We start from the raw sequence: 16,113 nt of genomic DNA on the forward strand, positions 1-16,113 counted from the left end.
TTTTGGATTCACACATCACACCAGACGTGACCTATGGAGACGCAAACACTCCCCGGCGTGTTAAAGTGTGTGAATTCATCATTGTTGGAGGCCTGTACTCATACAGAACGAGCCGGAGAGACAAAACATGACTGTACGAGGACATTGAACACAGTGTGGGTTGTGTCCGGCCTCAACACATCTTTTGTATGAGATATGTAGCCTCTTTGTGCGCTGAGAGAGCTTGTTTGCATTAGAATACCATCTCGGAGGGTCACGTGTGTACCTCGCTCTCACAAACCTCGAAAACGCATTGGAGTTACAGCGTATTCTTAGGTCGCTTCTTTTGTTTCCATGTAAAAATGAGGTGTAGAGCATCAAACCTGCTCATCATGAGCACAGTCAGGTGCTGTTATTGGTGTTATGGGTCTCCAGCTGCGGAGAAGAGCTTCACCTGAGGCCTGGGATGCTCAATCTGTCTCAGCCCAAACTCAAACAGGACACCTCATGTGTGGAAAGGCATTTATAGTCATAGATCTATCAGTGATTTGATTGAAGAGTGTAATGCGTGTTGTGAGCTGGTTTGAATTATTGTTTTTTTTTTTTTTTTTGTAATAACTAATATAGAAAATGTTTGATGTTTGATTGATGTCTGATAGATGTTTTGAAATACGATTGGGTGCCGGCCTGTCACTTGTTTTTTTTGCCAAATAGCAGATGGGGGATAACTTTTTTTTCTTTTTTTTTGTACCAACAGTTCACTTTTTTTACAGCATCCATCTATCCATTTATCTATCGCTCATTTAAGCCTAGTTAACTTTATTATTAATGCAGTTTTAAATAAAGTATTTTGTGGGTTGTGGACAACATGTGCCTGAGTTATATTGTTATAAAAACTACATTTAATAAAAATACAAATCCAATCAAGCCAGTCATTAAACTTGAGGGCATCTCTTTACAAATAACATGAGTGTGGCTGCGTGGCTTGAAATTATTTTTGTGTCTTAGTTTTTTTCCCACCAATTTCAGATGGGGGAGTGTTGGCGTAACTTTTTTTTTTACAAATTTTTTTCTTTTGGAAATTCTGTTTGTTGTTTGTAAAGAAGAAAATCTTTTGTTTTTCAATTAAACATTTTATATACAGTTGAAGTCAGAATTATTAGCCCCCCTTTGATTTTTTTTTTCCTTTTTTAAATATTTTCCAAATTATGTTTAACAGAGCAAGGAAATTTTCACAGTATGTCTGATAATATTTTTTCTTCTGAAGAAAGTCTTATTTGTTTTATTTTGGCTAGAATAAAAGGAGTTTTTAATTTTTTTTAAAAAGCCATTTTAAGGTCAAAATTGTCAGCCATTTTAAGCAATTTTTTTTTCGATAGTTTCCAGAACAAACCATCATTATACAATGACTTGCCTAATTACCCTAACCTGCTTAGTTAACCTGATTAACCTAGTTAAGCCTTTAAATGTAATTTTAAGCTGTATAGAAGTGTCTTGAGAAATATCTAGTAAAATATTATTTACTGTCATCATGGCAAAGATAAAATAAATCAGTTATTAGAAATGAGTTATTAAAACTATTATGTTTAGAAAAGTGTTGAAAAAAATCTTCTCTCCATTAAACAGAAATTGGGGAAAAAATAAACAAGGGGGGCTAATAATTCTGAATTTATATTGTTGGTGACACACATTTTGGCAATAACAAGAACAGCAGCAACAAACAGTAAAACAACAAAAATAAAGACAAAACAAAATCTGATTGTAGTTGACAATAGCATATGATTTTAGGGGCAGGGTTATTTTTGAACAATAGCAATATTGGATCATATGTTCAAAAACAAACATTTTTGATAGTTCATTTACTGACACGCGTGCTGTAAAAAAGTAATCTGTTTTGATGAAATCTAAATTTTCAATGTTAATTTTGCAAAAGCATGTTGTCATTCTTTAAATATTTTTTCTAAAAGTTTGCTTTGGTTATCTTCAAAGTCTGACCATTTGAATCTCCATTTTTTTTTAAACTTCCAGGTTCTGCTGGTTGCAATTCTCGAATTTTCATTGCAAATTTTAAGCCAATTGTAATCATTTGTTTGGTTCAATTTTGAATTTCCCCAACCTTCACAGAGCCAGGGGAACCAGAGTAAGTGCTCCAGCTTGGCCTCCTCTTGTCCCCCTTTGCTTCTGCGTTATTTGTGGCCGTACTTTTCTGTTGACATCAGTTCGACATCTTCAGCCAATATTCTTAACCATGCCCCTCTTACGATAGAATGATGTGGAAAAAGAAAGCTCCGCCCCTTTTTAATAATCTGTTTGAGCTTGAAGTACATCCAAATACTGAAACAAAAGAATCAACATCTTATGTTTCACTGAGACATTAATACTGTTTCTAAGCCAATATAGACATTGTTTTTTGATTGTAGTTCCTTTTAAGTCAACATGAAACCAAAGTTAAGATTTTCCAATTTTTCTTCTGTCACAATTTACATTCACATTAAACAGTTCCGAGATTAGATAAAAAATGTAGGGCAGTGCATAATTTCTACATTAGGGAACCGATTGGTTTGTTAGAAGATAATGAAAGGTAACAAAATGAAAGAAGATTGATGAACAGACAAAAGTAGGTCAGAAACAAGACATGCACTGAGAACCCCTCCCAAAAAACATTCCATGTGACCAGAAATTAAGAAAAGCCATTTTGAAAGGGGAGGAAAGGTTGTGGTACTTGATAACAGATTATGAAGACAAATTAATTTGTACAAAATAATGAAGTGCACAAATAAATAGTTTAGAACACGCGCATTACTATATACATATTTCGATTTCATTCTGGCTGTAATTTCATACTAACACTACTAAGGAATATAAAAATGAAACATACAAACCTATTTTGAAGTTATTATGCCAAAACAATATTTACCTTACTGTATAATACCGCACAATCCCCTTTTCCCCTCAAACTGCTCATAAATACTAAAGATCTTGTAAGTGTCTGTGCATAAAAGCATCTTTAAAATACATTAAATATAAATATAAAGTCCTGCAGCCCATATTTCATGCCAGATGCAAAAATGCAGCACGGCCAATAGCATGTTAACATGCATAACGAGCCACCGCAGAGAACATTTGAGCATCTCTGCATTCATTTGCTATATTTAGAGTAAGCTTGAAGTGCTCAATTAGAGACGAAACCCGTCACAGGAAAAACACACTAATTACAGAGTGTATGAGGCCAGTTTCAGTTAAATCTCCTATTGAACGTACAGTAGGAGAAAGAAGGATTCTGATACATTTCATGAACACACAAAAACTACAGTGAGTTGAAATGTTGCATATGAAAGATGGTATGATAATCGCATGGCGGGGAGGAGTTACACTTGACAGCTGAATGCAAATGCAGCTCGCAGATTCACTGATGATTTATTTAAAGGGAATTTCCCTCTTTGACCCGTTCAGACGTGGCTCACAGTAAAACACAGTTCACGTTCACCTCGTGTTGCCCTATTTAACACTTTAACCCCTAAATATGCATACATACTTATGGTTAAAATGTAAACATGGCTTGGGGTGTTTTTAGGTTTAATTTAAAGTTATTGTTTTCAGGGATTTTCTATCCTTCATACACAACAATAAATTAAAAAGTACACACACAAACTAGGACATGTAATATTCCTCATATATATATATATATATATATATATATATATATATATATATATATATATATATATATATATACATTCAGTGCTCAGCATACATGAGTACATCCCCCACAAATCTCTCATTTAAAATAACATTTTCTATAAGATGCTTTACAATATTTTATTAGTGCGCATTAGGTTTGTAAGTAATGAAGCCAAATCTGGTGCTAATATAACAAAATAACTTATAATAATGATTAAAAAATTAGTACCACGAATTTTTATGTTAGTGAAAAATATTCAATACATTTTTCAAAAAAAAAAAATAATAATAATAAAAAAAAAAAAAAAATATATATATATATATATATATATATATATATATATATATATATATATATATATATATATATATATATATATATATATATATATATATATATATATATATATTTAATGCAGTTATTCAAGTGAAATTATATTGACCAAAATTTACTTTGGATTTAGAGCTACTGATGTATAAGTAAAACATTCCTCTGTTCCAGTGTGTCGCCATTTCTCAGTAAGGAAAATAAAATTAAGACATTCATTAACTTGTAAACAAACAATAAAACAACTAGCATGTTTCCTCCCGAATTTAATATCCTTAAAAATATATGTTTAATTAATGAGCTTGTTCACAATTATATTTAAATATTTAGCAAACAAAGAGACTATTAAATAAAACCCTTACATACCTCTGCTACTGCATAATGTAACATTTTGGCCTAAAGGTTATAAAAATAGGCATATTAAATAATTTGCTTTATTCATAGCGAGTTAGAAATAAAGCATATATTACAGACCTACATATTTCCACAGCGACACACTGACTGGTGTTGCTTTTATTTAACATTTGTATTCGTACTTAAAAAATAATGCAGGCTTGAAGATGAATGAAATGTCCGTGCACGTGCTTCTTTTGTTGACAGGCGCCATCTTGTGGTTCACCTTTACATTACAAAGGTTTGTTTTAAGGCACAGTTGCGCTGGTTTCAAACGTTTTGCGTTTTCTAGGTCAGGTTATGCACCTGACGAGCACAAAAACAGGTCAGAATAACCATAAGGCAATACCTTGACCCGAATATATACACGAGTGGCACTGCTCGTGTTTATGTTCACCTGTGAAATAGGCATGCATTTTGTTTAGGCCTTCGTGTGTGTGTGTGTGTGTGTGCGTGTGTGTGTGTGTGTGTGCGTGTGTGTGTGTGTGTGTGTGTGTGTTTGTGTGTGTTTGTGTGTGTGTTTGTGGTGGTGGTGGGGGGGGGGGGGGGGGGTCACTTGAGAAAACATTTTACAAGTAACTTTTATTTTTGGACCTTATTCTTGAAACAAAAAATACCAATAAAAAGGTGTGAAGCACCAAAAGCGTACATGTTAAAATAGATTTTTGTCTAAAATCGTTAAAAGTGTGGTTCTGATAACCATCCGACAAGCTACTTTAGAATAGTGCTTATGTCACTAAAATGCAGTATTTAAATTTCATAATTAAATAGAGGCGTATACTTGCAAAACTGTCACTTTTTGAGAAAAAAATAACCCTTTCACCAGGCTGCCTAGGGTACTGATATAACATTTCTTCTCATTTAAAATAGAAAACATTGCAAATAAGAGTCTTTCTATTGGTGAATAAAACAATAAACACTCATATTGTTCAAGCTTTTATTATTTTTGTTAACTTACATCTGCTTAAAATGAAAATAGGTATAGCCTATATGAGAGATTCAGAAACACAAACAGTAAAACGAAAGATAGTTTGATGACAGCCCTGTAGTGCAAGTCATCTTTGCCATAATTTTGTTGTTCATGAACATAAAACAATATTTATTCACATCAAACTTTTAATACAACATAATTTAGACGCAAGATTGTGCTTTGATACAGTTTACTAAAAACAAAACAAATGGTAAGGTCCTATTTTACAATACATTCAAATGCAATTTGATAGCCTAATAAACTCAGATCATAAAGCAAAACCTTTACACTTGTGAATAAACAATCAATATAAACAGATTCGTCACAAATATTATAATTACACAGAAAAATTTAAACCTGAGAGAAAAAGTTTAAAAGGATCAGTAAAATGCCGGTCAAACGACAAAAACTGAACTGTAAAACTAAAATATAAAAAAAATATAAGAAATATTAATTTTTACAATTTTGCCAGAGACACTTGGTGTCAAATCAGTGAAATGTAGCTGAATAAAAATCGCTAAGCTTCAACAGTGGCGGCGGGTCCGTTGGTTGTGGCCTCCGGTGTGTTTTTCTCTCCGTCTCCCTCTGCTGGTGAAGCCGCGGCACTGCTGTTCTCCTTGGCCTCTGGCTCACTGCTCACCGTGGCGTTTTTTCCGTCTTCCGTCTCCTTCAGTTCGGGAGCAGGGGTGCTGTTGGCGGGCTCGGCGGCAGGCTCGGCGGCGGGCTCGGCGAGGAGCGCGGTGGTTTCGTTGATCTGCACAGGTGTTTCGTTGATGATCTCTGCGCTGTCGGTTGCAGCCGGTGTCTTTATGGTGCCATTTTGCACCGGGAAGGCGCCCTCCAGAGCTGTGTAGAGGAACTGATACTGCTCCTGTGGTGAGTTCAGAGTATTTTAACTTCAGAAGTGCAACTTAATATAGTTTATGAACTTGTTGGATATACATTTACAAACTATGGTTAATTCTTTTTAACCGTTTACCGGTTCAGGGTAGCATTTTTGAGCATATGCTAGCTAAAACTGTTTGAATTAGCTCAGGCTAAAATATGGTTTGTCTGTGGCCCTGTTTGTTAACTTTTCTCTGAGGTACTTCAAAAACTATATTAAAAGCACTTTTATGAAACATTTTGACAAGGTTTAGCAAGGGTTTCATTAATTTGTGGCCCTGTTTGTTAACTTTTCTTTTACTTTTAAAAAGACACTTAATTTTGTGTTATAAATATATAGAAAGAACGTAGTCAGGGTTTATTTTATCTGTTCTGTTTATTTTCTTCATACCTCTATATTTTAATCTTTTATAGATCATTTAAGGCATGTTAACAATAACAATGGTCCTAACGTATTTCCTGTTTTACTTTTTTAATTTCCATAGCTTCAGAATTTTCAAAAATGTCTGCATATTGATAAATGATGTTACGATAGATGTTTTAACGTTAAATTATTATTAAATTGTATACTTACTATAGTTATGAAATAGTTTGACAACAAGCAGGAAATGTTCATAGGCCAATTGCATCACCTCATTGAAATTGTCTATATTAGCCTAAATTACAAAATAACCTTGCATAATTTAAATGTGAATGTGAAAGTGGCCCAAGAAAAACAATACTTCTCTGATAGCCACAAAATTACAATGAGCATTTGAATGAACACTTATTGATGAATATTTTTTGATATATAATAATAGAAATTTCATTAAATCCTGGTTACAAAAAATAATTAAAACTTACAAATGTTTCCACCATTCCCTGTCTCTCCTTACGCAAGTTTTTAACCACTTGGAAGACGTCAACCAACTTTTCTGTTAATGAGCAATCCATAAGATTCCACAAAGCACAGAAGAGTCCAGTACGCGAAGACCCATTGCTGGAAAAAAAAGTTTAAGAAAATATAAAAAGACATCTATCCATAGATCCATCCAGAAAAAATAAGTCTCCGATATTGGCCTTACCTGCAGTGCACTACTATAGGGATGCTCCTGTTTTTTTTGCTGTTGTCATATTTGCCGCTCTCTCTGATGTTCTTTATCATCTCTATCAACTCCTGAGCATTTTCTGGAAGTTCACTGCTTTTCCATTTCAGGAACTGGTACTGGTCCAACTCCAAGATTTCATTCTTCTATTATAGCATTCAAAACAAATTAATCAGGGCATCCAAAATGATATACTTATATAACATATTCTACATTAATTTTGTATGTGAAAGCAATATGTGTGCTGAGTAGTTTGTCTGAATTAATAGTATTCGGTAAACAGGTGAGAAGTACATGGATGACTTACAGGTAGGTAATGCAGGTAGGTGAGGTGATAATAATAAATGGTCAATGTGGTATGTTTACATTTAATTTATACTACTCACATTCGTACTAGAACATACTTTTTAAAGGTCGGCAAATACATTCAAATTCAAATGCAGAACCAACATGAGTAGTGTGTGATTTTGGACACATTAATGACTTAATTCAAGGAAGAAAATATGTCTTCAGTTAATAGCATGACAGATATTCCACTTACCTTTGTGGACTGTATTTCCAGATGACGTTTTACATATGTTGGGAAGCTTTCTGTCTTTTTCACCTCGATTTCCATATCTCCGAACACTTTCTTTTCATCTCCCCAATATTGACTGCACAAATCCTAAAAAAATACAGATGTGTCACTCTTACTGGTATGTCTGATCAATCAAATTTTAAGAAATGTCTACAGAAAAACATGAATAGTGTCGAAATTCAAAACATTTACTGTCATTGATGTTTATTTAGTGAGTAACCCACTATTTTTATGAGAGAAAAAAATTAAACATGACAATTTTCACTTAAGCCAAAAAATTAGAAGGATTTTAGAAGGATAGAAACATCATTATGTTTTTTTTTACAGAGAGATCTGATGATTGTAAAATCTATTTATTTTAGCCAAATCTGTTGCATTATTTGGTCATCTATTAGTAAAATCTGTTGACTTCAGCAATATGTCATGCATTATTTGGTCATCTATTAGTAAAATATGTTGACTTTAGCAATATTTGTTGCATTATTTGGTGATTTATTAGTAAAATCTGTTGACTTTAGCTATATTTCATGCATTATTTGGTCATCTATTAGTAAAATCTGTTGACTTTAGCTATATTTGTTGCATTATTTGGTCATCTATTAGTAAAATCTGTTGACTTTAACTAAATTTGTTGCATTATTTGGTCATCTATTAGTAAAATCTGTTGACTTTAGCTATATTTGTTGCATTATTTGGTCATCTATTTGTAAAATCTGTTGACTTTAGCTAAATTTGTTGCATTATTTGGTGATTTATTAGCAAAATCTGTTGACTTCAGCAATAATTTATGCATTATTTGGTGATCTATTAGCAAAATCTGTTGACTTTAGCTATACTTGTTGCATTATTTGGTGATCTATTAGTAAAATCTGTTGACTTCAGCAATAATTTAGGCATTATTTGGTGATCTATTAGTAAAATCTGTTGACTTTAGCAATATTTGTTGCATTATTTGGTGATCTATTAGTAAAATCTGTTGACTTTAGCAATATTTGTTGCATTATTTGGTAATATATTAGTAAAATCTGTAGACTTTAGCAATATTTGTTGCATTATTTGGTGATTTATTAGTAAAATCTGTTGACTTCAGCAATAATTTATGCATTATTTGGTGATCTATTAGTAAAATCTGTTGACTTCAGCAATATTTGTTGCATTATTTGGTGATTTAGTAGTAAAATCTGTTGACTTTAGCAATATTTCATGCATTATTTGGTCATCTATTTGTAAAATCTGTTGACTTTAGCTATATTTGTTGCATTATTTGGTCATCTATTTGTAAAATCTGTTGACTTTAGCTAAATTTGTTGCATTATTTGGTCATCTATTAGTAAAATCTGTTGACTTTAGCTAAATTTGTTGCATTATTTGGTGATCTATTAGCAAAATCTGTTGACTTTAGCTAAATTTGTTGAATTATTTGGTGATCTATTAGTAAACTCTGTTGACTTCAGCAATAATTTAGGCATTATTTGGTGATCTATTAGTAAAATCTGTTGACTTTAGCAATAATTTATGCATTATTTGGTGATCTATTAGTAAAATCTGTTGGCTTTAGCAATATTTGTTGCATTATTTGGTAATATATATGTAAAATCTGTAGACTTTAGCAATATTTGTTGCATTATTTGGTGATTTAGTAGTAAAATCTGTTGACTTCAGCAATATTTCATGCATTATTTGGTCATCTATTAGTAAAATCTGTTGACTTAAGCTATATTTGTTGCATTATTTTGTCATCTATTAGTAAAATCTGTTGACTTTAGCAATATTTCATGCATTATTTGGTGATCTATTAGTAAAATCTGTTGACTTTAGCAATATTTCTTGCATTATTTTGTGATTTATTTGTAAATTCTGTTGACTTTAGCTAAATTTGTTGCATTATTTGGTGATCTATTAGTAAAATCTGTTGACTTCAGCAATAATTTATGCATTATTTGGTGATCTATTAGTAAAATCTGTTGACTTTAGCAATAATTTATGCATTATTTGGTGATCTATTAGTAAAATCTGTTGACTTTAGCAATAATTTATGCATTATTTGGTGATCTATTAGTAAAATCTGTAGACTTTAGCAATATTTGTTGCATTATTTGGTCATTTAGTAGTAAAATCTGTTGACTTCAGCAATATTTCATGCATTATTTGGTCATCTATTAGTAAAATCTGTTGACTATAGCAATATTTGTTGCATTATTTGGTGATTTAGTAGTAAAATCTGTTGACTTTAGCTAAATTTGTTGCATTATTTGGTGATTTAGTAGTAAAATCTGTTGACTTCAACAATATTTCATGCATTATTTGGTCATCTATTAGTAAAATCTGTTGACTTTAGCTAAATTTGTTGCATTATTTGGTCATCTATTAGTAAAATCTGTTGACTTTAGCTAAATTTGTTGCATTATTTGGTGATTTATTAGCAAAATCTGTTGACTTCAGCAATAATTTATGCATTATTTGGTGATCTATTAGTAAAATCTGTTGACTTTAGCTATACTTGTTGCATTATTTGGTGATCTATTAGTAAAATCTGTTGACTTCAGCAATAATTTAGGCATTATTTGGTGATCTATTAGTAAAATCTGTTGACTTTAGCAATATTTGTTGCATTATTTGGTGATCTATAAGTAAAATCTGTTGACTTTAGCAATATTTGTTGCATTATTTGGTAATATATTAGTAAAATCTGTAGACTTTAGCAATATTTGTTGCATTATTTGGTGATTTATTAGTAAAATCTGTTGACTTCAGCAATAATTTATGCATTATTTGGTGATCTATTAGTAAAATCTGTTGACTTCAGCAATATTTGTTGCATTATTTGGTGATTTAGTAGTAAAATCTGTTGACTTTAGCAATATTTCATGCATTATTTGGTCATCTATTTGTAAAATCTGTTGACTTTAGCTATATTTGTTGCATTATTTGGTCATCTATTTGTAAAATCTGTTGACTTTAGCTAAATTTGTTGCATTATTTGGTCATCTATTAGTAAAATCTGTTGACTTTAGCTAAATTTGTTGCATTATTTGGTGATCTATTAGTAAAATCTGTTGACTTTAGCTAAATTTGTTGCATTATTTGGTGATCTATTAGCAAAATCTGTTGACTTTAGCTAAATTTGTTGAATTATTTGGTGATCTATTAGTAAACTCTGTTGACTTCAGCAATAATTTAGGCATTATTTGGTGATCTATTAGTAAAATCTGTTGACTTTAGCAATAATTTATGCATTATTTGGTGATCTATTAGTAAAATCTGTTGGCTTTAGCAATATTTGTTGCATTATTTGGTAATATATATGTAAAATCTGTAGACTTTAGCAATATTTGTTGCATTATTTGGTGATTTAGTAGTAAAATCTGTTGACTTCAGCAATATTTCATGCATTATTTGGTCATCTATTAGTAAAATCTGTTGACTTTAGCTATATTTGTTGCATTATTTTGTCATCTATTAGTAAAATTTGTTGACTTTAGCAATATTTCATGCATTATTTGGTGATCTATTAGTAAAATCTGTTGACTTTAGCAATATTTCTTGCATTATTTTGTGATTTATTTGTAAATTCTGTTGACTTTAGCTAAATTTGTTGCATTATTTGGTGATCTATTAGTAAAATCTGTTGACTTCAGCAATAATTTATGCATTATTTGGTGATCTATTAGTAAAATCTGTTGACTTTAGCAATAATTTATGCATTATTTGGTGATCTATTAGTAAAATCTGTTGACTTTAGCAATAATTTATGCATTATTTGGTGATCTATTAGTAAAATCTGTAGACTTTAGCAATATTTGTTGCATTATTTGGTCATTTAGTAGTAAAATCTGTTGACTTCAGCAATATTTCATGCATTATTTGGTCATCTATTAGTAAAATCTGTTGACTTTAGCAATATTTGTTGCATTATTTGGTGATTTAGTAGTAAAATCTGTTGACTTTAGCAATATTTCATGCATTATTTGGTCATCTATTAGTAAAATCTGTTGACTTTAGCTATATTTGTTGCATTATTTGGTCATCTATTAGTAAAATCTGTTGACTTTAGCAATATTTCTTGCATTATTTGGTGATCTATTAGTAAAATCTGTTGACTTTAGCTATATTTGTTGCATTATTTGGTGATCTATTAGTAAAATCTGTTGACTTTAGCAATAATTCTTGCATTATTTGGTGATCTATTAGTAAAATCTGTTGACTTTAGCTATATTTGTTGCATTATTTTGTCATCTATTAGTAAAATCTGTTGACTTCAGCAATATTTCATGCATTATTTGGTGATCTATTAGTAAAATCTGTTGACTTTAGCAATATTTCTTGCATTATTTGGTGATTTATTTGTAAATTCTGTTGAAATCAGCAATATTTCATGCATTATTTGGTCATCTATTAGTAAAATCTGTTGACTTTAGCAATATTTGTTGCATTATTTGGTGATCTATTAGTAAAATCTGTTGACTTCAGCAATATTTCATGCATTATTTGGTGATCTATTAGTAAAATCTGTTGACTAGCTAAATTTGTTGCATTATTTGGTGATCTATTAGTAAAATCTGTTGACTTTAGCTAAATTTGTTGCATTATTTGGTCATCTATTAGTACAATCTGTTGACTTTAGCTAAATTTGTTGCATTATTTGGTGATCTATTAGCAAAATCTGTTGACTTTAGCTAAATTTGTTGAATTATTTGGTGATCTATTAGTAAAATCTGTTGACTTCAGCAATAATTTAGGCATTATTTGGTGATCTATTAGTAAAATCCGTTGACTTTAGCAATAATTTATGCATTATTTGGTGATCTATTAGTAAAATCTGTTGACTTCAGCAATATTTGTTGCATTATTTGGTGATTTAGTAGTAAAATCTGTTGACTTTAGCAATATTTCATGCATTATTTGGTCATCTATTTGTAAAATCTGTTGACTTTAGCTATATTTGTTGCATTATTTGGTCATCTATTTGTAAAATCTGTTGACTTTAGCTAAATTTGTTGCATTATTTGGTCATCTATTAGTAAAATCTGTTGACTTTAGCTAAATTTGTTGCATTATTTGGTGATCTATTAGTAAAATCTGTTGACTTTAGCTAAATTTGTTGCATTATTTGGTGATCTATTAGCAAAATCTGTTGACTTTAGCTAAATTTGTTGAATTATTTGGTGATCTATTAGTAAACTCTGTTGACTTCAGCAATAATTTAGGCATTATTTGGTGATCTATTAGTAAAATCTGTTGACTTTAGCAATAATTTATGCATTATTTGGTGATCTATTAGTAAAATCTGTTGGCTTTAGCAATATTTGTTGCATTATTTGGTGATTTAGTAGTAAAATCTGTTGACTTCAGCAATATTTCATGCATTATTTGGTCATCTATTAGTAAAATCTGTTGACTTCAGCAATATTTGTTGCATTATTTGGTGATTTAGTAGTAAAATCTGTTGACTTTAGCAATATTTCATGCATTATTTGGTTATCTATATGTAAAATCTGTAGACTTTAGCAATATTTGTTGCATTATTTGGTGATTTAGTAGTAAAATCTGTTGACTTCAGCAATATTTCATGCATTATTTGGTCATCTATTAGTAAAATCTGTTGACTTCAGCAATATTTGTTGCATTATTTGGTGATTTAGTAGTAAAATCTGTTGACTTTAGCAATATTTCATGCATTATTTGGTTATCTATTTGTAAAATCTGTTGACTTTAGCTATATTTGTTGCATTATTTAGTCATCTATTTGTAAAATCTGTTGACTTTAGCTATATTTGTTGCATTATTTGGTGATCTATTAGTAAAATCTGTTGACTTTAGCAATATTTCTTGCATTATTTGGTGATCTATTAGTAAAATCTGTTGACTTTAGCAATATTTCTTGCATTATTTGGTGATCTATTAGTAAAATCTGTTGACTTTAGGAATATTTGTTGCATAATTTGGTGATCTGTTAGTAAAATTTGTTGACTTTAGCAATATTTGTTTTTATCTGTTCTCTGGTATTGTGGGAGTTTGTACCTTGCCGTCCTCTTGACAGTCTGTGAGCATAACAACTGTTTTAGTTTGCTGCTGGTACAGCATGAGCAGAAACTCTGCTGTTGTGTTTGGTAAAGGCCCTTGTGCTGCGATCAGACTCTTTTGACACCAGTAGCCCTGTTGGAAATCAAAAGGTGTGTGTATGGGTTAACATTTGGGTAATTTATTAATTATTTTACATTATGAAAGACATTTTCTCCTGAAATAGATAAATTCAACTGAAACTAAATTCTAGAAAATCAAAAGTCGTACATCTAAGAATGAAGCATTGATGTATTCATTAGATTCTTCTTCTTCTTCGTCTGATGAATATGTGTCATCCTCAGGGTCGCTGGTCTGGTTTCCCGCAATGTCCAGCCGAAACAGCACTCGATTATAATCATCTGCAAAAAAAAATTAAAATAAATTATAATTATCTGATACTAATTCACAACCAATTGAAAGTGTTTTTTTCTGGGTTTACTGGAACTAATACTGTGTGATTTTAAATAAAATGTTAATTTTTTTTAATTCAATAAAGGTAATTATTATTAGTATTAACAACAGATATTAATTTTCCTTTGTTCATGTATTGCTACCCAGTCTGGCCAACACCCATGCAACAATTCATCTAAATAAAACTTTCAAAAAAGGAAATTTTTAACTCTATTTACCATAATGGTTTCATTATTTTCCTTACAGTAACATTTGTTTAATGTATTTACTGCTGAGGACACTGACCTGGACAGATTGTTGTGCATTTATTTATTTTATTATAGTTTTATAACTTTTAAAACATTTGTTTATTCATTTTTTTTATTTTAAAGAAAGTTTATGTTGGAAAAAAGTGCATGGATACAAGTAGAACTTGCTTGTTTTTACACAATATATAAAATATTTTGCAAAAAAATAAAAAAAATATACATTTAAAATTATTATTATATTAATGTATTAAATGTAATTGTTTTTGATCGGGCAAATAAAAATCTTTTCCATCTGGGCCATTTGAAAAATTCCTTAGCGTTTAGCCCTTTATGAGTCTAAAATTTCATTCATAATGATCTAAAAATGTCTTAAAAAGTCTTAAATTTAACTTGGTGAACCTGCAGAAAAGTGGATTTTAGATAAATATAACAAAAGTTAATATACTTTACACAAACACAACTACAAAGCATAAATCAAGAGAGTTTTTGAGTGGTCTCCTTGAATTTTTTGAAATTATGTATGTATATTAGGGTGAGACAGCGGCGAGTGGGTAGCACTTTTGCCTCACAATAAGAAGGTCTATGGTTCATGTTCTCCCCATGTTCGCGTGGGTTTCCTCCGGGTGCTCCGGTTTCCCCCACAAGTCCAAAGACATGTGGTACAGGTGAATTGGGTAAGCTAAAGTGGCCGTAATGTATGTGTTTGGGTGTTTCCCAGTGCTGGGTAACACATGCTGGATAAGTTGGCAGTTCATTCCGCTGTGGCGACCCCTGATTAATAAAGGGACTAAGCTGAAAAGAAAATGAATGAATGAATATGTATATTAATATACTGTAAGTCACTGTTGATAACTCACATGGGATGACTTTGGAGTCCCGGTTTTTGTCCTTGTTTTCTTCACTGCTTCCTGTGTTGATTGTTCTCCAGTTTTTAAATTTTGGCAATTTCTTTGTAAAGCAAAACAGAGAGAAGACCAGCTGCATTAACAGCCAAAAGCACACAATCAGCCAGAAAATAAAACGGAACAAACCTGGAACTCTATTTCGATTATGCTCTCATTGTTTTGTTTCTCTCTGATGGCGTTGAGCACTGAGTGGAACTCAGACAGGGGGATCTCTGTCTCTCCAAACTGATTATGCTCTATTAGAGCCGTGTGGATCAGTATGTACTGGGCCTGACACAATCAATACAGTATTACATGTTGAATCAAGGCAACACACTTACGAAATCTCATTGCTTGCATACAGAACTAATCTGACGGACATTTATTCAGGAGTTTGATAGATGTCTCTATAGTGGTTCAATGTAAAATATAATTTATCTAAAAACAACATTTGGTAACCATCATCAGTTATTTACTCCAGAGCAAATAGATTTAAGTGTAATGCTAAGTTTTACAGCTTACTATATATAATGGTGAATGAAAACATGGTCATTATTATTTTGACTGATTTACTTACCTTTATCTTTATATTGTTGTTTTTTAAATGTT

General features: G+C 31.2%; 1 protein-coding gene across 10 annotated transcripts in view; it reads right to left on the reverse strand.

The window, feature by feature from the left end:
• Positions 1–5,304: 5,304 nt before the first annotated feature.
• Positions 5,305–16,113, reverse strand: part of ptprc (protein tyrosine phosphatase receptor type C) — a 75,951-nt gene continuing 65,142 nt past the window's right edge. For all 10 annotated transcript variants that reach the window (XM_056447380.1, XM_056447381.1, XM_056447382.1 and 7 more), the window contains 8 exons: positions 15,652–15,795; positions 15,478–15,568; positions 14,190–14,320; positions 13,920–14,054; positions 7,863–7,985; positions 7,301–7,467; positions 7,080–7,215; positions 5,305–6,222 (listed from right to left, as the gene is read on the reverse strand). In XM_056447380.1, the coding sequence (XP_056303355.1) occupies positions 5,869–6,222; positions 7,080–7,215; positions 7,301–7,467; positions 7,863–7,985; positions 13,920–14,054; positions 14,190–14,320; positions 15,478–15,568; positions 15,652–15,795 (1,281 nt within the window). In that variant the 3' untranslated portion in view covers positions 5,305–5,868. The remainder of the gene's footprint in view (positions 6,223–7,079; positions 7,216–7,300; positions 7,468–7,862; positions 7,986–13,919; positions 14,055–14,189; positions 14,321–15,477; positions 15,569–15,651; positions 15,796–16,113) is intronic.

The sequence above is a fragment of the Danio aesculapii genome, chromosome 22 (genome assembly GCF_903798145.1).
Source record: "Danio aesculapii chromosome 22, fDanAes4.1, whole genome shotgun sequence".
NCBI classification, from domain to species: Eukaryota; Metazoa; Chordata; class Actinopteri; order Cypriniformes; family Danionidae; genus Danio; species Danio aesculapii.